Genomic DNA, 27,496 nt, shown 5'->3' on the forward strand with positions numbered 1-27,496 from the left:
TGAAAACAATATATCATGAAATAACCCACTCCTTAAGTGCCTAGGAAGTTCTTTTTATTAAGTCTGAATTCCCATTTCTATACATCACTATGCATTATTCATTTTGTATTTCAGTCTTCATTGCAGGGAGGCATATATGTTTTAAAATATTTCAAGTCCCCAAGCTCTTTTTTCCACAGTAAACATTCCCAGTTTTTCCAGCCATCCTGAAAATAATATGGTTTCTAGCCCTTCTTCATTCTAACTGCCTTTTAAATGTATTTTATCTAAGTCTCTCTTAACAAAAACAAACAAAATAATCCAATAGGACTCAATCAATATTGCTATGATAAGACTACCAACTCTTTGTTAACAACACGTAAGACAGCAGGCTGAGTTATATTAACCTTAAATTATCATTCTTCACTATTTTTCATACAACAATTTTTACCTTGATCCTGTATTTGTGTCACTACCTTCTGACAGCAGAAAAGTAATTTCACTACTCTGAAACTCAAAATGAATGACATGATTTCTAAGGTTTGCTCTGGTTCCAAAAGTCTATGATTTCATAATTTTATGTGCTACTTCTATGTGAAGATGAGGAAGCAAACAATAGTAAGCCTATACAATTAAGTTAATTCTAAATGTTTCACTGGTTCAAGTGCTGGGGGAAAAAACAAAAGAAAACAATAAAACCTAAAGTCTGTAACAGAAATATAAAAGAAGTACTATTTATTAACAAGCTCAAGTGTTAAAAAGGTGGTTCAGGTTTGCTGATAATGTAAACCAAAATGTTAGAACTTTGTATGTTAAGATAGTATATTATACAAAGTAAGGAAGATGACCATAATGAGTTCATTTAACTTTGAGTATCAATTACTAGTTTCAAAAAAATTGAAAATCATTTTAGTTCTGTAATATAAAATATTTCCTGCCTTGCTAGGTAAACATTTGTCAGATTTTAAAAGTTTGCCTTTTTAAAATTATTATTACAAAGGACACGTATTAACTTTATACTGGAAGATTTTAGAGAATAGAAACTATTTTAACACAAATATTGTTAAAAGGCATCATGTAGGTGTAATAATGTTAACTAAAACAGAGGTTTTACTTTTCTTTAGAAAATTCTTCTGAAATGTTATGTACAATTCATATATACTCATTTAAAAATTTATATACATACATATAAATTTAAAAGTCACACAAAACAGGAATCTTTTGCTCTCCTGTCACTTAAGACAAAACAGAGTGTATCTTACTCTGAACATGAGACTTCAATACACCAAACTTACCTCAGTTAATCCATGGTTGACATCCTAAGACAGCAGTGCAGAATGTAACAGTAATGAGGAAAGAGCAATGTTAGTGTCCAAATTTAACTATTTCTATTCAAAGTAGCATTTCATATATTTTGCTACAGCAGAACACTGAATTAATGAAGTAGACCAAAATATACCTACAACAAAACTTACCCTTTCCACGTGCACCTTATGTATCTATATCTACAAAAATAAGAACTTTGTTTCATGTATCTTGTGGTCACAAAGTTATCAAGGCTTGAACATAATGAAATCTGGCTTTAGCAACTAAGCACCCCATTTGTAGAGTTTAGGTAGAATAGGGAAACTAAATGTACACCTGACTTGGTTTTGAAGATACAATTTTATGTCTGTTTCTCCACCTGGAAAATGGGAAAAAATATTCCCTAGACCTCAGGACTTGATTAATCTTGACAAAATGTCTGAAAAGTGTTTTGTAGATTAAAAGGCTATATGTAAACAAAGCGAAGAAAATTAAGTTGTCAGTTGTTTTAACCAACTGATTTTAATTTATGTGCTTCTCCTATAATAAACTGTAAACATCAGTGTAACAGTTGTCAGTGAGTTTTGTGAGAACTTATAGCAAATTACTGAACTAAAGGTGGTGTGGGGAACCCCCCAAACTTGCAGTTGGTGCCAGAAGTAAGGGCAGTCTTCTGTGGACTAAGTATATTTTCACTTTGTATTTTGCTAAATGCTCACATGCCTCAGGGGTACCTTTGGGGAAGCTTTAAGATATGAACAAGGAGGACTTGGTTCTCTCACTATATTGTGCTCGATAAAGTCGGAGCAGTATGAACATAAGCAAGATATGATTCCATACCAATCCTATTCAGAAAAAGGTAATTACTGATAATATTTTCTTCCAAAAAATTCAGAGTACCAAGTTATCACTACATAAGTGCCTCTACTGGTGGTGTTAACAAAACACATTTAGAAGATGTACTGCAGAGAAAGACTTTTAGATTACACTCAGCTTAATTTGAAATCAACTTAACAGGAACATCTGACATTCTTTTATAGTATATCCTGTGGAACATTTTAAAAGTGCTATTATTACTACAAAAGTCTAAACAAGCAAAGAAACACGTCTCAATATTTTCTGACTATCTATAGCCTGATTTGATAACTATAGTAGATATCAAGACAGTTTATATCATGGGAGATAATTTTTTCTTAAGTAAATAATAAAACATTATTTTACTATACACACTTTTTATTACTATATATAATTAGATAAAGGTGCTATGCATATCATTATGCACTGAGGAGGTCAGTAAGATTGTTAGAATTTATGGTGTGACTAAACCATACTAAAGTAGAACCTATATTTGATTGTAAGCTGGAAGAAATACAGGAAATAATGGGATATGTACAAAACTTGAAAAAAGGCTTTTAGATATCAAATAGGATAATTCTCTAGGAGAACAGCATCAAAGAGTAAACCAGATTAAAATCATTATCAGAAATTTCAATTTAAGGGTCAAGGATATGAGACAAAAGCTCAAACACTTTTAAAAAGGTAAATGCAAGAAGAAAAAAAAGCAAATGCTTAAAAGAGCATGGATGAACTCTTCCAGGAAATATTAGGGTTGCAAGGTAGTTGTTATTAGTTGCAAACCTGTTTCAATCAAAGTTGTATTTCCAAGGGAATTTTAAAAGGAAAACAAAGTGGGGGTTGGAGGCAGGCGATCATAAAACACATGAGGTCAAATTAAAAGTCTATTGCTAAAAATTCAACATTTCATTGGCTCCAAATCCACATACTCAAGCATTTGTTGACTGTTTTTAGAGTCAGAGTCCTGAAATTGGGACAAGGCATGCCTAATTTTAGTTACTCAATGCCCCAGAAGCTGGAGTGAGAAAGGCTTGAAGAAATGTTCTAAAGTCAGGTTCTCATGGTCTAACGCAGACTTCACTAAGGCTGCTTTTAACACCAATGGTTAATGATGGTTCCAGTTGGTCACAGACAAAAAGAGCTCCTTGGCACATTTTAGTTTCAACTAATTTCTTATGGTAAAACATTATGCCATTCCTGGTGTCATCTTCATTTAATGATATAACACAGGATTACTCTAAGAAGGCATAAAGAGGGGATATTGAAGTTAATGAAGTAATTCCAGTAAATATGAAAGGTCCTGGTGAATAGATAGAAATAAAAAGATAACTTCTAAAACATGAGGGAAATGGAAATCTATGAACATAATTTGGTAATCCAATGTTTAAGGAGTCAGTCCAAAAGTTCAGTCAGCAAATATTAATGCCATTAAAAAAAACATAAGGGAGCTTTAAAAAAGATGAACTTTACTTGGAAATATTATAGTTGCAGGCGAGCACAAATGTACTTTTTTGGTTTTTATTAAATGAGAACAAAATTCAAACCCAGAAGTACTGATGTATCTTTTCTAAACTGGTCTCCCCAACACTTTTATCAGTCTATCTTTCTACTTTACTAGTGAACAGGTCATGTTGCTAGCTCAGCACTGTCCACAGTTAAAGTACAACTTAACTCCAGAGAACAAATACACTGATGATTTATATATACAGCACAACTAATATCAAAATATATGATTTATGACTTAAAAAAATATGTACTACAGCACCAGAGACTATAAAAATCTCATCAATTTACCATGAATCTTCATTAGGATCTACTTGTAACTGACATGCCTTACACAGGTAAACATTTCTTGAAATAAATATGTAGTTTAAAAAATGTGTAACATGAATCATACAGTACTTTAAACAAGCAGACCCAGCATATACCTTTCTATACTTCATTCTAAGTCAATTTTTACTAAATATTGATACATATGTACAGAAAGTAGAAGTATAAGAAAGAGAAGAAAAGAGCGCACAGATCAGTAGCAACCACTAAAGTATTTTCAACTTAAAAGCAAAGTTAAAAAAAGGTAAGGAAATACACAACTGAGAATAGTACCTAGAAAGTGGAGAAAAATCAAGTATCAGAGGAGAAAGAGAACCCATGTGCCATTTTATTTTGTCAAGAGATTAGCCATAAAAGGAGAAATATAGATAAAAAGCGAAAAGGAATTCAAATGAAAAAAGTTGCATACACCAAGATCACAGCCTTGAAAAAACAAAAAACAGAGAAGCTTATATAGTAACCAGCAGGAGTAGGAGGATCAAGAAAAAAACTTCATAAAAACATGTAAAAAGAGTTAGGTTAAAAGGACAGAAATGAAAGGGGATGAAGTGAAAAGTTAGAAGTCTCAGCAGTACAAAAGCAGTACAAATATTAGAAGGAAAGCAAAGAACTTCACAGAATTAGTTTTTAGTGTTTAGGGATCAGGAAAGTGTTTATCTGTTGGATTCTTAAAATCTTTGGGGGAAAAAGGAAATGGGAGAAAAAATATCTTCAAAGATTATATATAGCATGAAGACAAATAAAGTAAAAGCAAAAAAACTTCCTTGCAATATTTAGAACAAGTTATATATATATGTATATATATACACATATACACTATACACATGTGTATATCCATAAATAAATAAAACTTACAGATATATATGCCTTATAACTCATAGTAATTATGTTTTATCAAAGACTATTTTATGCTTCTACACTGAAGCAATGGAATTCATGATTGTAACTCTTATTCAATAGTAGTATACATAGTATACAAGTGTATATACATATACATATGTATATACACACACATATATGTATATACAAATACACATACAAACACATCCATATCATCACAAAATAGCATGTGAGTATCTTCAGGATAGATTCTTTAAAATCTTACTTAGAGCTGTTAATGTAATAGTTCAGCATAGCATCAGGATTAATACTATAAATACTATAAATATGAATTCTATTAAAAAGTCCCAGGAGTGGACTTAGCAGTGGTTTAGCGCCGCCTGCAGCCCAGGGCCTGATCCTGGAGACCCTGGATCGAGTCCCACATCAGGCCCTCTGCATGGAGCCTGCTTCTCCCTCTGCCTGTGTCTCTGCCTCTCTTTCTCTCTCTCTCTCTCTCTGTGTCTCTATGAATAAATAAATAAAATCTTAAAAAAAAAAAGTCCCAGGAAAAAATTCTTTAGAGTTATGTGTAAATGTGAAAGTACCTTAAACTCTCTCAAAGAAAGAAAGCTTTGTGAAATCCAAAGTCACAATATAAATTAATGAACTTTAAGAGTTGCACAAAGATCTTTAAAGTAAATGCCAGCTCTCCATTCCCAAATGTAGATTAGAAGAACCCAAATCATAGGTTCTACATTCTGATTTCTAAGATGTGATATTAAACCCACTATGCAAATTAAATAAAGGAACAAGCTTTCACTGCTACAGCCACCTATTCAATATGTGATACAATATGTGATACAATATGTGATACAAGTATGTGTCTACAAATGAAGAAAAAGGAAAAGCTTATGGCTGAAAGAACAGAGTAATAGAGAGCAATTATCAAGCAGAGCAAACATACAATCTGAAGAGAATGAGAAGCAGTGAGGAAAAGCCCAGAATAGGAAAGTAGTCCTATACCGCCTCCCTCTTAACAGAAAACTCTAGCACTGAAATACCTCCTAAGGAAATTCAATTTGAAATGACCACAGCTATATACCAAGAAGAGCTTGGATACAGGCCCAACAAACTTAAAAGTACACATTCAAACCACAGCTTTTCCACAAAGTACAACGATAACCACAAACTAAAACATCCTATTAGATTTGCACTTGTCCAACTTAAGAACACAAATAGTTTATGACCTACATATTAGATATAAATTCAAATGGCAAAGGGTAGTATCTAATTCTTAGTGATACAAGAAGATAGGACTCTTTCTTAAGATAGTTTCTCAAACAAGCCTTGCAGATCCAAGGGATATATATTTTAGGGTGGCCTATGAGTGCTCTGAATTTTTAATTTTAGTGTTTTCATACCAGAGTTTTAAAAAACTGACTAAAAAATATAAATTTAGAATAATCCATTTATAATCCCAGTATTACCATGAAACTTCAAGGGTTGTAATAGTTGTAAACATAGCCAAACCAGCACCAAACAGGAAGGATCTCTATGTTTAGGACTTCATGCATAAATGATATACTTGATGAGTGAAGGCCAAATGAATATGACATCTCATTCTAAAAGCAAATGTTTCATTGTAGTTCAAATAGAGAAAGGCAGCAAGATAACTGTTACTAGACACTGCAGTATAGAGGCTACTGCCAAACTGACAGCCTGTGTATAGACAGCCAGCAATAACCATCATTTTACCAAGAATTAACTGTGTCAAGAACTTTCCTAAGTACTTTATATAGATCATATCCAATTAACCTTCTCAGGAGCTCTATAAGGTAGGTACTATTATCCCTAACTTACAGAAAAAGAATGAGTAATTTCTCCAAGGATATAGAGTAAATGCTAAGGGGCGATCTGAATCCAGGTACTCTTATGTTACACTACTTTCTCATCATATTTAAGTTGTGAAGTGAGATTTCTGATCATCAAAATGCAATTATCCTCCATACTAAATATTAATTTGAGTTTTAAATTTGTAGTGTTATTTATAATTTATAAATTTGTTATGGTTTTAGAGTTCTTTTAAAATCTAAGCCTCAGGAGGGATGCCTGGGTGGCTCAGCGGTTGAGCAACTGCCTTCGGCTCAGGGCATGATCCCAGAGTTCCGGAACTAAGTCCCACATTGGGCTCCCTGTGAGGAGCCTGCTTCTCCCTCTGCCTATGTCTCTGCCTTCTCTCTGTCTCTCTCATGAATAAATAAAACCTTAAAAAAACGTAAATAAAATCTAGGCACCAGGAGTTTAGAACTAGTTTAGTGTTTGTATATATTAAAATAAGACAGTCAGGGACGCCTGGGTGGCTCAGTGGTTGAGTGTATGCCTTTGGCTCAGGGCATGATCCTGCAGTCCTGGAATTGAGTCCCACATCGGACTCCGTGCATGGAGCCTGCTCTTCCCTTGCCTACATCTCTGCCTTTCTCTCTCTCATAAATAAATAAATAAAATAAAAATAAAGACAATCATAAATAACGTAAGTGAATGCTGGACTTCTTAGAAATTGTTTTACTATAGGGGCAGCCCAGGTGGCTCAGGGGTTTAGCACCACCTTCAGCCCAGGGCCTGATCCTGGAGACCTGGGATCGCATCCCACATCGGGCTCCCTGCATGGAGCCTGTTTCTCCCTCTGCCTGTGTCTCTGCCTCCCCCCACTCTCTGTCTCTCATGAATAAATAAAATCTTAAAAAAAAAAAAAAGATTTTCCCTCAAACCAATAAATTTATATATAAAAAAAAAAGAAATTGTTTTACTTTAAAATGGGCCACATCACTTCAGCTTCAAAAATACTGCTCAAAGATCTAGGATAACCTAAATTGTTGTGTCTGGGCTTCTATGCAGTTAAGATTCCAACCCTCGGGGACGCCTCAGTGGCTCAGTGGTTAAGCGTCTGCCTTTGGCCCAGGGCGTGATCCTGGAGGCCCGGGATTGAGTCTCACATCGGGCTCCCTGCATGCAGCCTGCTTCTCCCTCTGCCTGTGTCTCTGCCTCTCTCTCTGTGTGTCTCTCATGAATAAATAAATGAAATCTTAAAAAAAAAAAAAAGCATTATTTGAAGAGCAACTTATCATGTGAGGATAATATTAATAATAGTTAATATTTATTTAAAAAAAAGATTCCAACCCTCTGATGGCTTATCTTAACACCTTAGGTAAAATCCAAGTTCTTTTTTTTTTTTTTAAATCCAAGTTCTTAATCTTAAATTTACCAAACCCTCCATGATTTGGTGCCTGTCCATTTCTCTTATCCTTTCCCAGAACTCTCCCCACTCCCATCTTTTAACCATACTGGCCTCTTCCTCTCCTCCTTCAAAAATGTCAAGCTTGTTCTCACCTAAGGTCTTTTACTAGATATTCATTTTTCTTGAAATCCTCTTTGCTTTGATCTTATGTTGCTGCTTCTAGTCACTTAGACAATAACCCATACTTCATCAGGCAGGACTTTTCCGATTATCCAATTGCAAAAAACAAACCAGTCTTTATTTTAATTCTCTATAGAGTGCATGTCATTAGCTAATATTTTTTGCTTTACTGGATTACTGTCTATTTTGCCAACCAGATTATAAACTGCATAGTACACGGCCCTTCTCTGTCTGGTTAATCACTGTTATTTCCAATACCTAAATTGATGCCAGTCACTGGAGGTTCTCAATATACTCAGTATTTGTTCAATGAGCAAATGAGTAGACCTAAATCTGTAGAAAGGCTACAAACTTGACCCAGACTCCCAATGATTCTTGGGGAAAAAAATCAACAAGTCTCTCCCTATCAAGATGCATATACCTAGGAAAGCAAAAGATGTTCTAGAAGTGACCTGATTCCTACAGATGAGAGTACTCTAAAATTAGCATGCACTAATTACACTGCCATTCAAAAACTACTTTATGTTTTTGATGCATACTACACATATTCCAGACACTATTAAATCCAGAAGTGCTGGTGAATAAACTTACAGAGTGCTTATCCACAAGGAGCTTGCAGCTGGTGTCTAGCAAGCAGTGAAAGACTACTTGCCTTTTACAATTGCTACACACATATTGCTTAAATTATCTACTTCACGGGGAAAAAAAGTTGGTTTCAAGTATACTTCAATGGTTAGCAAATCTGTTTTTTTAGTATTTTATTTAAATTCAATTTGCCAACATATAACACCCAGTGCTCATCCAATCAAGTGCCCTCCTTAGTGCTCATCACCCAGTTACCCCATCCCCCCACAATCCTCCCTTTCTGTAACCCTTTGTTTCCCAGAGTTAGGAGTCTGTCTCTCATGGTTTGTCTTCCTCTCTAATTTTTCCCCACTCAGTTTCCCTCCTTTCCCTTAAAAAATATGGAATGCTTCATGAATTTGCGTGTCATCCTTGCACAGGGGCTATGCTAATCTTTTCTGTATCGTTCCAATTTTAGTATATGTGCTGCTGAAGTGAGCAGAGCAAATCTGTTTTAGATCTTAACCACTTACCCAGTTCTATATTAAAATTTTGTGTCTAAATGAAGCTTTATAAAGACTATTATTTTAATGGGACATGAAGTGTCTAGTTACTAGAGACTTAACCACATGGGAAGAAGTATGTACACATGGTGATATATGTCAAAACTCTGAAATAAAATTAAACACGGGGGGGGGAAATTAAATCAAAATGACTGTCTTTGGATAATTCTGAGATATTAATCTCACAATAGTAATACATTCTTAGAGTTTCACTATCAGGGATTCCAGTATTCTCAATATGAGAGAATTAAGAGGCAACCTCAAGGAAAATACGTGAAAGTTAAAAATCCATGTCACCTTTGTTTTTTTTTAGTTTGCTTTGGCTTTGGTAATAAGAGTGGAATGTTTACTTATAAATACTGCATAATAAATAGTTATTCCTTCCCAATGTGTTTTTATTTCAAAAATAAGTTTGAATAAAAGCTCTGAAAAAACACTGGCGTCTCAAAAACAAGCAACTCTTTCTTTTCTGTGAGAATAAATGATACATAAAAATGAAAGTATAAAATGCAACAGGAAACATACCATTCCATAGGCCTGCTGTTGGACCCAGTTGATATAATCATTCCTTATGTCTATCAATTCTTGTACTTCATGTATATAAAATTTATCATACTGTATAATCTGTCCCGTTTTCTCATTTACCTATAAAAAAAAAGTATAATTAAGTTTAACTAGTACCTAATACAAAGAATAAAAAATATTTAAATAGAAAAAGTCTTGAGATTTCTTTTTTTTTTTTTTAGTTTTGAGATTTCTTAGCCAATTTTCTCTATCTATAAAAAAATTTACTGAGTACCTAATATATACAAAATGCTAGTTAAGTGCTATGTGAGACATAAAGATGTCTAGGATGGAACATCTGTATTCAGTACCTAAAAATCTATTAAAAAAAGAAAAATATTTCTGTAACCATCACATGAGATTTGTACCATTAAAGAATATATACTATATATAGACTAGAATCTCTAAGAACTTTTGCTTGGGGAATAGGAATTAAATAATAATAGCTAATGCTTGTTAAGTGTTATTCTGTACTGATCTATGAATAAAACTGAGAGGTGACATTTGGGTAGGACACAAAAAATGGAGAGAAACCAAATCACTACCCTTAGAAATAATTTACTAACTGCAAAGGGAAAAACAAATCTTTGCAGTGGAGAGCATTACCTTAACTGAGTGATCAAACCAATCACCACCAATGCTGAGACAACCAAATATAATGTTCTTGCTGATATAATCCAAGAGGAAGTACAGGCATCATCCATGACACAGAAAAATATTTAACCTGAATCTAATCAAGTCTCTTGATCTTAATTCTAGTTCATAGGTAATACTAGGGATAAAGGAACAAATTAAACATCACCAGAAGGAAACAATCAAATATTCTGATTGTAGGGTTTTCATAAGAAGACTGGCCAGGAGTTTCCAAACAGTTAAGGCAATGGGATAAAAAAGTGGGGGTTGTTATAAATTAAAAGATAAATAGAAATATTCCAGTATTGGATATAGTAGCAAACTATATGTCACACTAACCTCCTGATAATAACAATTATAAACTCTGGACATTATATAAAAACTCAACAATTTGAAAACACTGGAGTTCAACCAAAAGTAAGCAAAAACAGGGAAGGACACAATCTTTCAAAGAAACATGTGTGATACACATTTTTGCCCAAGGGATTGCTTCCAAATCAGCATCAGGGGTGGGGGTAAGAGCTCAAGTACAAAGCAGCCGTTTTACCAGACAGAAGAGTGAAATGTCACAAAGTAAGGCAGCCAATGTGGCAGACAATGAGGAAGAAAAATCCCAAAAAGGAATCCAAAGGGTGAAGCCATAAAACCAGGATGTAAATTCCCCACACCCCCATCTTTGGTTAATTCTTTTTTTAAAATGCATTTTTATTTATTTTTTATTTTTTAAAGGTTTTATTTATTTATTCACGAGAGACAGAGAGCGAGAGAGAGGCAGAGACATAGGCAGAGAAATAGGCAGAGGGAGAAGCAGGCTCCATGCAGGGAGCCCGACGTGGGACTCGATCCCGGGTCTCCAGGATCACGCCCTGGGCTGAAGGCAGCACTAAACCGCTGAGCCACCCACCCAAGCTGCCCTAAAATGCATTTTTAAAAATTTCTCTGTCTTTCTCAGATAAATAAATTTTTTATTTATTTAATAATAAAACATTATTATTAGACAGAGAGAGAGAGAGAGAGAGAGAGAGACCGCAAGTGAACATCAGCAGGGGGAGGGGCAGAGCTGAAGAGGAAAGCTCCCAGCTGAGCAGAAAGCCCCAACATGGGGCTTGATCCCAGGGCCCCAGGATCCAGGATCATGACCTGAGCAGAAGGTAGCCACTTAACAGACTGAGACACCCAGGCACCCTGCTTTGGCTAACTCTTAAATTATGAGTGCACAAGGTGAGACTGGGGGGTGGGGAGGTGAAGAGATACACAATCCAGTGAAAGCAGAACCTGGGAGGCTACACTTAGACATCAAGACAAGCATTTCTAAAGGAAAAAAATGCACATTTGGGAGGCATAATGATAAAAGGATTAATTTATCAAGAAGTCATAACAATTCCAAGTAACAGTGCTTCAAAATACATGAAGGAAGAATTAACAAAATTTGTTGGTAAATTTTAACATCCTCTCTTGATAACTGATAGAATAAAATAGACAAAACTACCAAGCACCACAGATCTGAGTAACAATTTCAACCAACCTGAACTCACCATAATAGAATATCCCACCCAGTAACTGTACATAGAACATATACTAAAATACTAAAGTAAAAGATCCTGGACCATAAAACAAGTCTTTATAAATACATTTAAAAGAATCCAAGGTATAAGAAGTATGTTCTTGGACTACAAGGGAATTAAACTAAGTCAGTAACTAAAAGATATCTGGAAAATCCTAGCACACTGGAATCTAAACAAAACACCTCTAAATTACCCAAAACTTCTCTTGAATCTATCAGAGAGCTAAAGCCATAAGATAATCAATCAAGTAGCCTGAATGACAAGGATTGGCAGATAGTTCCAAAGAGAAACAGAATGCCAGAAATGGGTCACCTGTGGCAAAGCAAGAAGATACCACTGTCAAGCAAGCAGGGAAGAAGAAATCACTTAAAACTGTAAGAAACTGCTTAAAGCTGAGTATGGGGGATCCCTGGGTGCAGCGGTTTGGTGCCTGCCTTTGGCCCAGGGCGCGATCCTGGAGACCCGGGATGGAATCCCACGTCAGGCTCCTGGTGCATGGAGCCTGCTTCTCCCTCTGCCTATGTCTCTGCCTCTCTCTTTCTCTCTGTATGCCTATCATAAATAAAGTTAGGAAAAAAAAAAAAAAAAGCTGAGTATGGGATAGCTTGACAGCATAAAACCGCTTGGTGCCCCAGATAGTTTCCACTCACTCACAGAGTTTTTTTGCACACACCTCCACTGGGTAGTCATGAGGATGACTAGGAACAGGGCAAAAGATCATGAGTCTCTTCCAGTGGTGCAAGGAACTGGCTGCCACTGTGAAAGGAAAGAAGGCCTGTCACCCTGTCCAAATTCTTCTTTCATATATTTATAGAGAAAAAGTCTTAAATCACTGAGGAAAGTGAAGGAAATTCCATGCCCTGTTTTTGGAGAAGGTAAAAAAAAACCTTCACCTCAATAGGAGGAATGGGGGCAAGAAGAGTCCCAAGCCCAGAATCTTCTAACAGTATGAGGACTAGAGGACCTGCTGAGGGAGGGATCAGAAACTCTGAGAAAGTCCCACCCTGAGGTCCAGGCATACATAATCACCTATGATCAATGCTATATAATAACAATAAAGAACATTTTCTGTGTTCACTCCTCTGTTAACCTAAAAAACACTGAGTAACCAGCAGGACCAGTTTACCACTGAGGCAGGGCAAGGGTGAGAAGAGAAATCCCTCTATCAGGCATACAGAGCAGAATACAAACACTGAGAAAAAAACTGATATTTCACCTCTGTTCTTTTTTTTTTTTTTCACCTCTGTTCTAAGCATCAGGCAGCATTAGAGGAATCTGAAGCCTCTGGTACAATGAAGGTAACTACAGCAAAATAAAAATTTAATCCCAGTTTAACTCTTGACTAGACTGACTTAAGTCCCTACACTGACAGCTGCACAGAAGAGGCGAACCCATTTATAGGCTTTAAATCTATTTACCCCCGCCTTTACTATTTTACAGACAACCAAATATTATGAGACATACAAAAAAAGCAAATAAGCAAAACAAAACAATCAAACAAAAACCACACACACAAGTCACAGAAATCAACAGAGCCAGACTCAAAGATAACTCAGATGATGGAGCAAGGCAACAGAGGTTTTACAAAAATATTCTGAACTTAATGAAAATAGAAATACAGCATATGAAAATGTGGGGTGCTGGTCAAACAGCGCATAAAAGAAAACTTAGCATTAAACAATCCTGTTAGAAAAAAAGGAATAAAACCTGTGATCTAAGCCTCTCTTTCAAGGATGTAAAAAAACGAGCAAATTAAAGAAAAATCAAGTAGAGAAAAAAGGATAGAAAGAGCAGAAATTGATGAAAGAGAAAATAAAAACACTAGGGAAAAAAATCAATGAAAGTAACTGCTTTATGGAACTATCAATAAAGTTGATAAGACTCTGAGAAAAGGGGAGAAGAGAGAAATCACCACTATCAGGAATGAAAAAGGGGACATCACCACACAGGCATACATAAACATCACCATATTGGCTTACCAAAACTGACTCAAGAAGAAACAGAAAACATGAATTACACTGTTTATTTTTATTTAAATTCAATTAATTAAAATATAATTTATTATTGGTTTCAGAGGTAGAGGTCATGATTCATCAGTCTTATATAATACCCAATGCTCATTACATCACATACCCTCCTAATGTTCATCACCCAGTTACCCATTCCCACACCCCTACCCAATTTATTTTAAAATTTAATATGACATTTTTAAATTTCCCAAAAGAAAACTCCAGTCTAAGATGGTTTCACTGGTGAATTCTATAAAATATTTAAGGAAGAAATAATACCAATCTTAAACTCAGAAAAGAGAGAAAGAGGGATTATTTCTTAATTCATTTTATGAAGCTAGAGTAACCTTGATAATAAAAAAGTTGATGACAATATGAGAAACAAAAATTATCAGATCAATATCCCTCATGAATATAGATATAAAATCTTCAGTAAAGTATTAGCAAATTAAACCCAACAGTATGTATAAAGTATAACATATAATGCCTAAGTGGAACTTATCCCAGGAATGCAAGATGGGTATAATATTCAAATATCAATGGATTTTACTACATTTGAGGAAAAAAATGCAGAGAAGAAAAAAAAAAAGCCTTGTTCATCTCAACAGATGCACAGAAATGCATATAACAATATTCAGCAACTCTTCACAATAAACACTCCAAGCAGAATAGGAATAGAAAGGGACACTTCTTCAAATTGATAAAGCCCACCTAAAAAAAACCCACAAATACTCTACAGCTACCATCATACTTAGTAACAAAATACTGAATGCTTTCTAAGATTAGGAACTAGGCAAGATATCCACTGTAACCAACATTATACTAGAAGTCTTAGTCAATGAAGGAAGAAAATAACATGCTGTGTACATAAAAAATTCAAATGAATCTGTAAGAGAATTACTGAAACTAATTTAATTTACCAGGGTCACGGGGTATAAGGTCAATACACAAAACACAAATGAATTTCTCCCTACCAGCAATAAACTGGAAAAATTTTTTAAAAATGTATTTCAAGGGGATCCCTGGGTGGCGCAGCGGTTTGGCGCCTGCCTTTAGCCCAGGGCGCGATCCTGGAGACCCGGGATCGAGTCCCACATCGGGCTCCCGGTGCATGGAGCCTGCTTCTCCCTCTGCCTGTGTCTCTCTGCCTCTCTCTCTTTCTGTAACTATCATAAATAAATAAAAATTTTAAAAGAATTAAAAATATTTAAACAAAATGTATTTCATTACAACGGCAACAAAAACAAAATATTTAGGAATAAATTTAACAAAAGATGTTTCAGATCTCAGAACTACAAAACACTGCTGATAGAAAATAGAGATCCAAATATATAAAGAGAGCTACTTAGTTCACAGACAGTAAAAGACTCAACAAATGCAAAAGATACAAAATTTGACTGGACTCCACAGTTTTTTAAAAAGCAGCAACAAAAAAAAATTTGGTACAAAAGAAGAAATCTGAATATGCCTGGATAGCCAGATAGATGATATTACAGAATTACAGTTAAATTTCCTTAAGAAAAGTAACAGTATTGCTGTTATGCAGGAAAATACCCAAGAAGAGAAATGCTAAGGTGATATCAGGATTTACTTTCAAACGACAAGAAAAAAGTATATACATACACATATGTAAAAGCAAATGTGACAGCAAGTTAATTTCTGAATCTAGAATGGAGGGCATGTATGTGTATGTGTTTCGTTTGTCTTTCAATGTTTCTTTATATATAAAGTTAGTCAAAATAAAAATTGAATAGTAAAGTGAATGAAAAGGATTTCAAAGAAAGTTTGAGGAAGAAAATTCTAGGCAGAGAATAGCATGAGCTAAAAGAAAAATTCCATAGAGAAATTAGGTTTTAGAGTCAATAAATGATAGAATGATATTTTATTAAAATTTTCTATTGACAGTGTGAAGAATAGTCAAAAATAAGTACAAAGGCTAGTGGTAGGGAAATAAATAAAATATTAAAGACTCAAGATTTCTAGATAATAAAAAAGAATGCAGAGGCTGTGGTAGCTAATTGATAACAAAAGAGTCAAAGCCAAGTTCAAAATTCAAGCATGACTAATTGAAAAACAAATGCTGGCAACACAAATATATAGAAGTCAGGAAAAGGTGACAGTTTTGGTAGGAGAGAAGAGCTGGAAGTATGAGAAATTTGGTATTAAATCTTTTTTAATTTTAAAATGATGGCAAGACTGACAAGAAGCTCAAGAGGAAGGTTTGCCTAAAACACCTAACTGAGAACATTTTCTTTAAAGAAGACAAACCTAAAAAAAAAAAAAAAATAAATAAGACAAACCTGTGGCAGGAGATGAGACAGAGGTAGAAAGGGCCAATAAACAAAATAAACAAAGAGGGCCAAATGCAGACCACTAAGAAAGATGCCACATTTAGAAGAAAATAAAATATCAAAAGAAACAACTTTTAAGCTCACAACAAACTAAATAAAACTAGCTAAATATCGTATAAAATATAACGAAAGTACTTGGTTTAGGAACAAAAGAAATCACTTAGTAGAGGTATAAATCTATGAGACAGTGCTTGTGTCCAAACAAGCACTCTAGAACCATGAGATGAATGAATGGACAAATAAAATGAGAAACAGATTATCTATCTATCAATCTATCTATATCTACACATAGTTTGTGCCTCTGATGGCACTTTACATTTTCACCAAAATGCAGATTTTTACCTTAAAATCCATTCAGATGTTATGTTGCACTAATAAAATAATAATAGGTATCATTATGGACCACTTACTAAGTAACATCATGTACATTACCTAGTTTAATCCTTAAAACAACTCTACAAAATAGCTACTATTACTACCATCATATAGATGAATATATACTAAGGCTTGGAGTTCAAGAGTCTTAACCAAGGTCACAAAGCTAACAGAGCCAGAAATCTAACATGGGCCTCTGCAATATGCATGCACTTTAAAAAAAATATACATTTTTAGGCATTTTCGGGGTGCCTAGGTGGCTCAGTCCATAAATTGCCAATTCATGATTTAGGCTCAGGTCATGATCGCAGCAGGGTCATGAGCTGGAGCCTTGTGTGGGGCTCTGCTCCAGCAGGGAACCAGCTTGTGATTCTCTCCCTCTGCCCCTCCCTGAGCTCTCTCTCAGATAAATAAATAAATCTTTAAAAAGAAAATAATGCTTTTCAAAGTTGATACTTTTAATCCCTCTATTCGGTGACAAAAGCACCCTGAGCTCTTTTTTTTCATTGTTTTATTAAATTTATATCTGTGGTCAGGATACACGTTTGGGAGCCTGACTAGGTTTTGTAAAACTCCTATTCCTGGCTTTCAAACAAAAAGATACTTAGCTTATACATGGAGATCAAAACCTTCATCCAAGAGCAGTGGTCAGCAAACTATAGCCTGTGGGCCAAATTGTGCCCATAGACTGTTTTTATAAGTAAAGTTTTACTGGAAAGTAGCTATGAATATCCATTTACATATTGTCTACAGTCTAGTTTAGAACTTTTTTTTTTATTTTAAGAGTTGAGTAATTTCAAGAGACCATATGGCTTGCAAAGTGTAAAATATTACTACCTGGCCCTTTACAAGTAAAGTTTGTAGGCCCTTGCCCTAGCATCTTTAGTCAAGCTCTTTCTACTAAAAAATAAAACATACACAATAATTACATAGAAATCTCTTCAGCTTTTCCCTGTCCAATATTTATGTTTGTAAATATACACACCAACTTTTAATCACATTGGACTCTAAAATTTAGTAAGCCTGGTACAAAATGAGCCACATCTCACTGACCTCTGATATATATTTTTATCTTAAATATTTCAGATTTTAAAAGTAAACTGTAGTTTCCTTCACAAATAGCAACCAATGTTTGCAGTTTGTAATATCCTACAGATAAATGTTTTTGAAAAGAAGTGCTATGTTAGAATAAAAATTAACAATTTAGAAACCATTTGGTTCATAAACAAATTTCAGTCAAATTTACACTTGGGGGAAAATTATGGCTGATACTTAACTTAGTCACAGTGATTTAACAACTAAAGAGAAAATCAGTTAACACTGCTTTTAAAAACAGGGAAATTAGACATTGAACAACAAGACTAATCTAAAAGACCTGCATACATATATAATGATATACTTAGAAAATCAACAGTTTTAAAAATAAATTTAAAAAAAATATAAAAATACATTTGTGTGGTAGATAACACTGACATTTTCTGGAGGAAGCCTTCTTCCTTTATTCTTCAGAGTTATGAGCCCTCTTACGTGTTCTCACAGCACCCTTAATTTTCCTTAATCTAGCACTCACCAAGCTATGTATCAAATGTTTATTTACTTGTATGTATATAACTGCTTTATATTTATAACCTCAACAAGGGCAGAAATCACATCTTTTCCTCATCGCTGCATCCCTAATACACTGATAAGCATATAGCAGGCACTCAGTAAATATTTGTGAAATGAATAAAAAAGAAGAAATCACAAGTTCAAAACAACCTATACATTATTATTGCCTAAAATATACAAAATAAAATCTATATGTTTGATCATAATACTTATTTCACATTTTCATTACTGTTTAGTAGTATTCTGGTTTACAAACCTCAGTTCAGAGGTGGTGTATGTTTAGTATATATGTGTGCCTGGTCTGTTTGGTTTATTAAGGGTTCCCTATAAAAAAACAAACAAACCACAAAACAAAACTGAAAATCACTGATTTAGAAGGTAGCATGATATGTAGCAATTAGGCTATGGAGACCAAATCAGTCTTCTCTTTAGGTACATCAGACTCTACAATGTACTGTGTCAAAACTCAAAAACTACTAAATAACCAAATGACTTGCCAATAAACTCATGTATCTAGTAATATATCCATTCCTGACAGCAAGTACCAAAGCTATCTTTCTTATAATACCATTTGGAACACTGGGAATGATTTTTACTTAAAAGCTTTTGAAAGGACATGACATAAGGGAGGAACAAGTCATCCATATATCTTAAAATGATTAGTAAACACACAGTCCAGTTCTCTAGCTCCTAATCTGGTTCCTAATCCTTGTCAAGAAGGCAACTGTTTGAGGAAACTTCTAATTTTCAACCATGGAGCAGAGAGAAGGAATATATACACAGCTGTCAGACAGAAGGTGTCTTTGAAAAAACAAATTTCTGATAAGCAACTTGGGTTTCACTAAAGATGAAAATGAATCATCCTGATAGTTAATGTCCACAAATACCTATTTATGGCAGATTAGGACCAAGGAAAGTTTTCTCCAAAGTAAGGAGCAGGAGAAAGATAAATGATTGCCCTAAAGACCCCCAGTAAGAGATGCTTCAGACATTAATATCATTATCATTCTGCTTCTGAGTATATAACAACTTCAAACAACAAACCCATTTCCTCATAACCCAATAAATCAAACTGAAAGTAGCTGTTTCCCATCCAAATAGTGGTAGTGTTGGTTAATAAAATGAGTCTAGATGTATGATTGTAGATTACATGAATTCTTATGAATGTAGATTACATATATTGTATAATTAGAATAATACATTAATCCTGGGAAACTATCAAGGCTAGTAATCCTTATTGTATAGATCATTTTTCCATTTACATATATGATAAAAAAGACTTGTTTAAAATCACACTGGAAGCAGCAAAAAATGGTCTTTTAATAATAAAATGCTATCTACAATTATTTAAGTATGCCTACAGATATAGGGGCATAAAATAAAAGCAAATCCTCTTCTAAACATGTTCTATTACTATACCTGCGGATAGAGAAATACATTAGAAGCAGCAGGGGCTTTGGAAGTAGATTTGGATTTCAACTCTGCTACTTACTAGTTTATGACCTTGACATTTAGATTAAAGGGCAAAATATAAACTATTCAGAATTTACTAAGTTAAATGAAGAATATATGTAAAGTGCTCACACGAATTAATGTTCAAAGGAGGTTCTAATTCTGGTCACTGTTAAAATGATTTCCCCATCCCTTTTAGCCAGCAAGAAGAAGGATCCTAGTATCTCAAGTACAGCTCCATCAAAAAAGTCTCTGGAGATGGAGCCCCATAGGGTTCTAGCTCAGTAGAAGTTGAGGCTTCTGAACTAGGCAAAGCACTTTAAGCTAATTGCTCAAGTTCTGTCTTTAATTATGAAGAAAAGTTCAACTTCCCCTCCTTCTCCCACCTTCCCTTTAACTTGTGGTAAAAGACACAGCTAAGGAAAACAATTATTTTTTAAAGAGGTAATAAAGATAAGTAGATAAAGAAGTGAGAGAGTGAATAATTATTTGGCAATAGAGTCCAACTGACAAAGGATGGTTCACTGAAGTAAAAGGAAAAGAGAATCCAGAGGTTAGAAAAAAAATCTAGTTAATCTCTTGAATCCTAGACAAACGGCATACAGAAAAGTAGAGACTCATCCTATGAAGACATAGGATCTTAACAGCATTTTACTGCAGAATCCAATTAACCCTAAAATGCTGGAAGAAAGTCTTATTCCAGGAAAGGCAAGTTTAAGAATGATTTGTTTCCCATGGGAAGAAATGGCAATCATCTCATCAATTATAATAAGAGAAATGACTATTTTACTAGGAATCTTGAAAATACTCAATACCAAAGAAAAAAGTAAATAAGGAAAAAAGGAAATACCCAGGAACTACACTGAAAGAATAAGCAGTACTATCTCTTTTATTCATTTCCCTTAGTACTAGGGAAAAAGGGTCTGAAAATGCTAAAGAAGCTATTAAGGAGAGGAAACTAAAGATTAGGTTTGTTTGGGTTTTTCAGTCATTCTAGAGATAAGAAACATGCTTCTCCCTTACGTCATGTCTCCCAAAATAGCTTCTCAAGAATACCAAATGGCATAACAGAGATATACCTACCAGCTGTCAGGGATGTCTCAAATCCATCTTTAATGAAACAGCTGAGACTCTACTTCTTCCCATAACTTTGAACTGCTACAAGTGTAAAGGTTACTATTTGTTACACTGGGAAGAAGGGCAGGAAAGAACAATAGGCAAATTAATGAATTATATATGGTTCCAATTTCAAGTTAGTCGTTTATTTCAAATGAAACATTCTACTTCGATTGAAACCATTAATACCCAATAGCAAAGAACTTGAGTTTAAATGTTCATCATCACAACCAGGATGCAAATCTCTCTCATATGATAACCACATATAAATGACAAAACTATATTTAAACTAATAAATTATGTTCTTCAAAGGGAAATGTTAAGTAGAATTCTAATTCATTAGTATGCTATTGTTCTGCCCAACTACAGACAAGTTACCTACAAATGCCTAACAGAGCTCCAACTTTTTTTTTTTTTTTTTTCAGAAAAACTTAGGTAACTTTTCCAAATATCTTTAATCTATATCTCTTACGCTAACCTAAACCTATAATATTAACGATAAAATAAACATCATCAATCTGTTAGCATCAATGAGGAAAGAGGAAAATAAAAGAACTATTGGACATACCTTATGCAATATTTCTAAAACCTTTAATGCAGTATGAAGAAAACTGTTGAAAATTCTTCTTTCAGAAGGGGGAATGCCGATCTTGTAGAGTTTCAAAAGATGTACCACAACTTCCTTAAAAAGTTCTACAATCTTGAGGAATAGTGGAGGTTCAAGTACTGACCACCAGTTTTCTGTTATTAAAGGGTAAATATACAAATAAAATGAATTTTTTTTTAAATCACAATTTTCAAAATCACACAAGACTTTTCTTCTAAAAGCAGTGGTCTTAACCCTTTCAAAATTTCACAAAGACATAAAAAACACAGTATTTTATGTAACATTTCTACCATTTACAGATACCATCTACTTTCAAGTTAAAGAATACTGTTCTACAAGCTCTTAGAAGCAAAAATAAAGTAGGAAAGGTCTACTGAATGTATTTCTTGGCTTCTTAAATTACATTTAAAAACTCATTACTATACCTAATATTAAAATCAGTTATTAAAAAGTACTTTGGGGGATGGGGACACTCGGTTAGCTCCATAGGAATAGCACATGACTTTTGATTGTGGGGTCGAGAGTTCATGTCCCATGTTAGATGTACAGATTACTAAAAATAATAAACTTAAAAACTCATACCACACCTTAAAAAAAAGGTCCTCTGAAAGTAAGAATTTTAATTTTTAAACACTCTAAAATCCCAATATTAGGGATCTTTCCAAGTTTTATTTTCCAATTTAACATAAAGTTGAAATATTGTGAAGCACCACTTTTAAAATGCAAGGTACTCTTGAAAAATGGATACAGAAAATAATGTATTCTTCCCCATATTCACTATGCTTGTAGTTATTAACTACAAACACCATAATCCTATGAAGCAGATAGAAATACTAGGATTTCTGACAACATGGAAACAATATTCTTATGAATACTGCTTCACTTTTATTCACTATCTCAGAATCAAGGATTTTTTTTTTAAGATTTTATTTATTTATTCATGACAGAGAGAGAGAGAGAGACAGGCAGAGGGAGAAGCAGACTCTGTGCAGGGAGCCTGACGTGGGACTCGATCCCGGGTCTCCAGGATCACACCCTGGGCTGAAGGAGGCCCTAAACCGCTGGGCCACCGGGGCTGCCCAGAATCAAGGATTCTACTCCTTGCTTGCTACTTCCTCTGTTCACTCTCAGCCTAAAACTTTTTGTACTGATTTTATGACTTCTATATATCTTAGTTTTACTAACCAATAAATACTATCAGGAAGGGAAGTATTGGGTTAAATGTAGCAAGCAAACTGTAATGGCCAGGAGACAGAGATGAAATCTATAAAACTTGAAAACTAAGGCTGAGAAAAATTTAGGGCAAAAAATTGCAGCAGATAGAACAATAAGATCAGATTAGTGGTAGACTCTCATCTACATGTAGAGAAATAAAATCAAACATTGGGAAATTAGCAAGTGAGAGATATACAAGGCAAAGAATTAACAGAGCTCAAAGAGGATTTAATATCCATGTCTGTTCAGTTTTAAATTGTTCCTCCTACTTTCTTTAATAGCAAGACCAAGGGGATGAAGGAAGGAAAACAGTTTTTATCTTTCCAGATACTGTCTCTACTGTTGTATTTGATTAAATTTTAATATTTACAAGCTTTGCCTCTAATAACTAGCATGATTAGAAAAAAGCAATGAAAGGAAAAACAAGTTCATTTTTCTATAAGACAATGTCAAATAAGCAGGGTAGCAAAATTTAAGTCAGCAAAAAATTAAAAACTTATTAGCATTTTCATTTAAAAAGTTACAAAAGAAAAAAAATACTAAAAATCCTTACCAAGTACTTTCAGTGGTGCCTTTTCTAGATTTACAAGAGCTGTACCAAAGGGAATTGCTATTGTTGTGAAATTGTTGGAATCACTCATCAGGGGACATTCTGGTAGAGTAAGATAAAACCTCAATGCTTCAACATCAGGTAAGGAACTAGTCAGTTTAGGAATAAGATTCTTTTCCAAACTAGCTGCCACCTATATTTTGACAAAAAGTAAAACCTACTTTATTTAAAATGAATGTACTTTCAAAAAAGAAGAAGGAGAAAAATCATAAACACAGCAAACATGAAATGGTAAAAAATATATGTATTACAATGAATCACTGAATGTACTTTGAAGCACAGTGAAAATGTCTAAGAATTGCTAAGAGCATTTTAAAAATCTTGTCTCAAACTCTATAGCTATACCTATATAAAGACTTAACCAACACTGTAATGTTAAGTAAAGGTTTACTCAAATATCTGGAAAGATTTATAGATATTTGATAGCTAAATTATAAATGTTCTAAAATAAAACCTTATTTTAATTCTTATATTAGCTTATATAATAAAATAATAGAAAATACATCATAATGAAGCATTTGAAACTGAAGTTAATTAGGCTATAAATATACAAAGTAACATAGAATGTAAAGTTCAACAGGCTACATGACACAAATATAAAATACTTTAAGAACAAACCTGCTGAGATATCTGAGGATGATCAGGTTGTATAAGTTTGTGGAATAAAAGCCTAGCAGCATTCATATCAACCCCTGAAAACTTGGTGCCTGTTCTATAGTGATCATCATTGCTATAAAAGAAAAAAAAACAAAAAAAGGAGACAGAGAGAAGGAAAATAATAAAATCTTAAAGTTATTTCACTTATTTATTACTTAATACAATAAATTTGAAAAATTCTGCATACCAAAGAATTACCACTTACCTAACAGCTAGAAAACTTCCATTTAGACAGCCAGAGGAAGAAAATGTTCCATCTATTTCACTAAAAAGAAAGTCAAAAATCCCCGAATCACAAAATGAAAAATCTACTGTTCATTTTTTCTTTTTAATAAAAATACTTAATACTTAATACCACAGAGCATTCCTCTAACCAATACTCAACTAGTATAAATCAGAATTTTATAAATTATTAAAGATTAAGTAACACTTGATAAAAGTATTAATTGCTGTTTACCCTAGACTTTCTCATTACTTTCATCCTCTGATTCATTAAACAAATCTGATGTTCTTTCCTTTTTGTTTTAAGCCTACAGCACCCAGTATTCTCAGGTGGTCTCCCACCCAAGTATTAACCAGTCTTAACCCTACTTAATTAGCTTCTAAAATCAAATGAGATTAGGCGCATTCAGGATGGTATGACCCTAGACACAAAGCTAATGTTGCTAATTTCTTTTTTTACATAAACATATACATTTAATTTTCTTAATTACACATAGTGGTAAATCTAATCTAGGATGTTACCCTTTTAAGGTCTATACTTTGGGCTTTTAAGAAAAATTTTAATTTGGAAAAACCATCTATACTTAAAAAAGCAGCTTATCAGATATAGTCCTTCATCTCCAAAACCAATGCCACCTGCAACAATAGAAAACTCTAAGTACTAAACAAGTTCATCTATAAGCAAAATATTCAAGAAAGAAGTAATATTTAAATCTTTTAGGGAGTATAAAAGTTAAAAGACAGTGACCACTAGGAAGCCTGAAGTAACATTATTTCAAACCCAATCCTAAAGTGATTGTATTTAGCATTTTAAATTATCAATTAACATTATGTATATGAAAGAATTTCAACGTACATAAATTTAAGAGATCTCTTAAAATATCCATGATTATAGAAATTCTAGACATTTAAACTTACGTATGTAAACCATTTGGTGAATGATTTTTTTTTTTTTTTTTTTTGGTGAGTCATATTAATGAAGTATTTATTTAAATAAAAACCTCTGGGGCACCTGGGTGGCTCAGTGACTGAGCATCGATTTGCCTTTGGCTCAAGCATCGATTTGCCTTTGGCTCAAGTCGTTATCCTGGGGTCCTGGGATTGAGTACTGCAGCAGGCTCCCTGTATCTCCCTGCTTTTCCCTCTGCCTATGTCTCTGCCTCTTTCTCTCTCTCTCATGAATAAATAAAATCTTGAAAAAAAAAAACCTTCTAAGTACAAGATACCCTACCATGGAGATAAGAGGTTTTGTTTGTGTTGTGTAAGTAAAATGTTTTTCTTACTTGGCTATCTCCACAGGAAACCTCCCAGATGGGTAGCTCAGCCATTTTTGAATTAGAGTTTCATTCACAGTCCAGATCTGCTTTGAAGGATCAGGACATCTAAAGTCATCTGGTGGCCCACAGTTCTAAATTTAAAATAGGCAGATTAGTCAGAGAGAAGATATATATGACTTAAACCAAGACACATTTCCACTATGTATTTGTTTTAACAGAGTGTATCTCTATTAAAATACTTGAAACAATACTTATCGACTGGATCAGAAAAATTCTGTAGACTTGGGGGCAAAAAAATTTAAGGCAATTACTTTGTAACACACAAAGAACATTAACATGGGCTTTAAAAATTCTTCAAAACCATTTCAGCTTAGTAATTATTTGTATGACTACTGTTACCTGGGGATTAGAGTAATGTGAAAAGCTTTGATCTCCACCTGAGAAAATTCTTTTCACACAGAAATATTCTTCAGAATCTATAAAAAAAAAAAAACAAAATGTAAAGAAATTCAAGGTTTACATGACATTTTTCAGAACATCAAATATGCTTTTGTGTTTTCTCTTAATCATCTAACTCAATTAGACCTTCCATTCAGCCATTCAATGATATAAACTGACTTGGAATGTTTTGATTACTATGGAAATGAGGCTCACCGAGTGATACACATTGAATGATTCCAGAAGCCTAAGCAGCACTTAGTAAGTTTACAAATCTTTCTTCTAGCCTGTCAAAAAAGTGGTGTTTTCTAGTCTATGTGTTATCTCAATATATTTTAATTTAACCTGAAGATGATATAAAAATTGCATGAATGGTATATAAAAAAACAGCTCAGAATAAAATAAAAATTAAGAACATTCATTTTTTAAAAGAATGACAACAAAAAAAGTAACTGTTAAAGCTTGAGTAAAATATTCATTAATGCAAAATTATTTTCTCTTAATATAGCTGTACAAAAGTAAGATGACACACACAGCTCTTCACTGGAAACCAGTTATCAATAAAACCCAAATCCAGGGACACCTGGCTGATGCAGTCAGTTAAGCTCTGACTCTTGGTTTCAGCTCAGGTCGTGATCTAAGGGTCATGAGATCAAGCTCTACCATCATTGGACTTCTTGTTCAGTGGGAGTCTGCTTAAGCCTCTCCCCTACTCTGTATCTATCTACCTCCCTCAAAAAAAATCTTAAAAAAAAAAAAACAAATCTAGTCCGAAAAAATTAATAAGCAAATTTAGTAGCAGTAAAGTTAAGGCAATAAAGTTCTTTTTCAAAAAGATATTCAAAGCCTCTCCTTTTCTTCTTTTTGGCTTCTTAAAATGGAAAAGAGTTTCTATTATCAAAAGTACTGCTGAAAAAAAAAGAAAAAAAAAAAAAAAGTACTGCTGGGGGAAAAAATGTACTGCTGGGCTAGTACTTAGAGGTATCACATATCAAAACATCAAAGCTCAATACTGTAACCTAAGGCTCATTATTTCCAATAATAATACATTCTGTCATCCTACTCCTGACCACCCCCCCCAACCCTTTAGTTGACTAATTCTTTACCTTGCGTTATTGTGATCATGGCTGCTACAGAATTATAAATTCTTTTTCTTTTTAAAGATTTTTATTTATTTATTCATCTGAGACACAGAAAGAGAGAGGCAGAGGGGAGAAGCAGGCTCCACACAGGAAGCCCAATGCAGGACTCGGTCCTAGAACTCCAGGACCATACCCCGAGCTGAAGGCAGATTCACTCAACTGCTGAGCCACCCAGGCATCCCCAGAATTATAAATCCTTAAGGAATTTAAGTATTATTGCCATAATATTGAGAAAGGCTTTCCTATGTTCATTTGTTTGTTTTTTTAAGTAATCTCTATACTCAATGTGGGGCTCGAACTCACAACCCTGATATCAAGAGCT

At 34.0% G+C, this 27,496-nt stretch overlaps 1 protein-coding gene and 1 non-coding gene across 15 annotated transcripts in view; both read right to left on the reverse strand.

The window, feature by feature from the left end:
* Positions 1–27,496, reverse strand: part of HERC4 (HECT and RLD domain containing E3 ubiquitin protein ligase 4) — a 132,857-nt gene that overhangs the window by 32,018 nt on the left and 73,343 nt on the right. For 10 of the 14 annotated variants that reach the window (XM_038534083.1, XM_038534088.1, XM_038534087.1 and 7 more), the window contains 8 exons: positions 25,994–26,070; positions 25,601–25,725; positions 24,301–24,360; positions 24,057–24,168; positions 23,382–23,571; positions 21,575–21,747; positions 9,859–9,978; positions 1,275–1,298 (listed from right to left, as the gene is read on the reverse strand). In XM_038534083.1, coding sequence (XP_038390011.1) covers positions 1,275–1,298; positions 9,859–9,978; positions 21,575–21,747; positions 23,382–23,571; positions 24,057–24,168; positions 24,301–24,360; positions 25,601–25,725; positions 25,994–26,070 — 881 coding nt within the window. The remainder of the gene's footprint in view (positions 1–1,274; positions 1,299–9,858; positions 9,979–21,574; positions 21,748–23,381; positions 23,572–24,056; positions 24,169–24,300; positions 24,361–25,600; positions 25,726–25,993; positions 26,071–27,496) is intronic. The other 4 variants (XM_038534086.1, XM_038534092.1, XM_038534096.1 and 1 more) reach the window with 2 other exon arrangements.
* Positions 9,166–9,272, reverse strand: LOC119871741. The gene has a single exon (XR_005358720.1). It is a non-coding gene; the product is annotated as a U6 spliceosomal RNA (small nuclear RNA).

This window comes from Canis lupus, chromosome 4 (genome assembly GCF_011100685.1).
Source record: "Canis lupus familiaris isolate Mischka breed German Shepherd chromosome 4, alternate assembly UU_Cfam_GSD_1.0, whole genome shotgun sequence".
Lineage (NCBI taxonomy): Eukaryota > Metazoa > Chordata > Mammalia > Carnivora > Canidae > Canis > Canis lupus.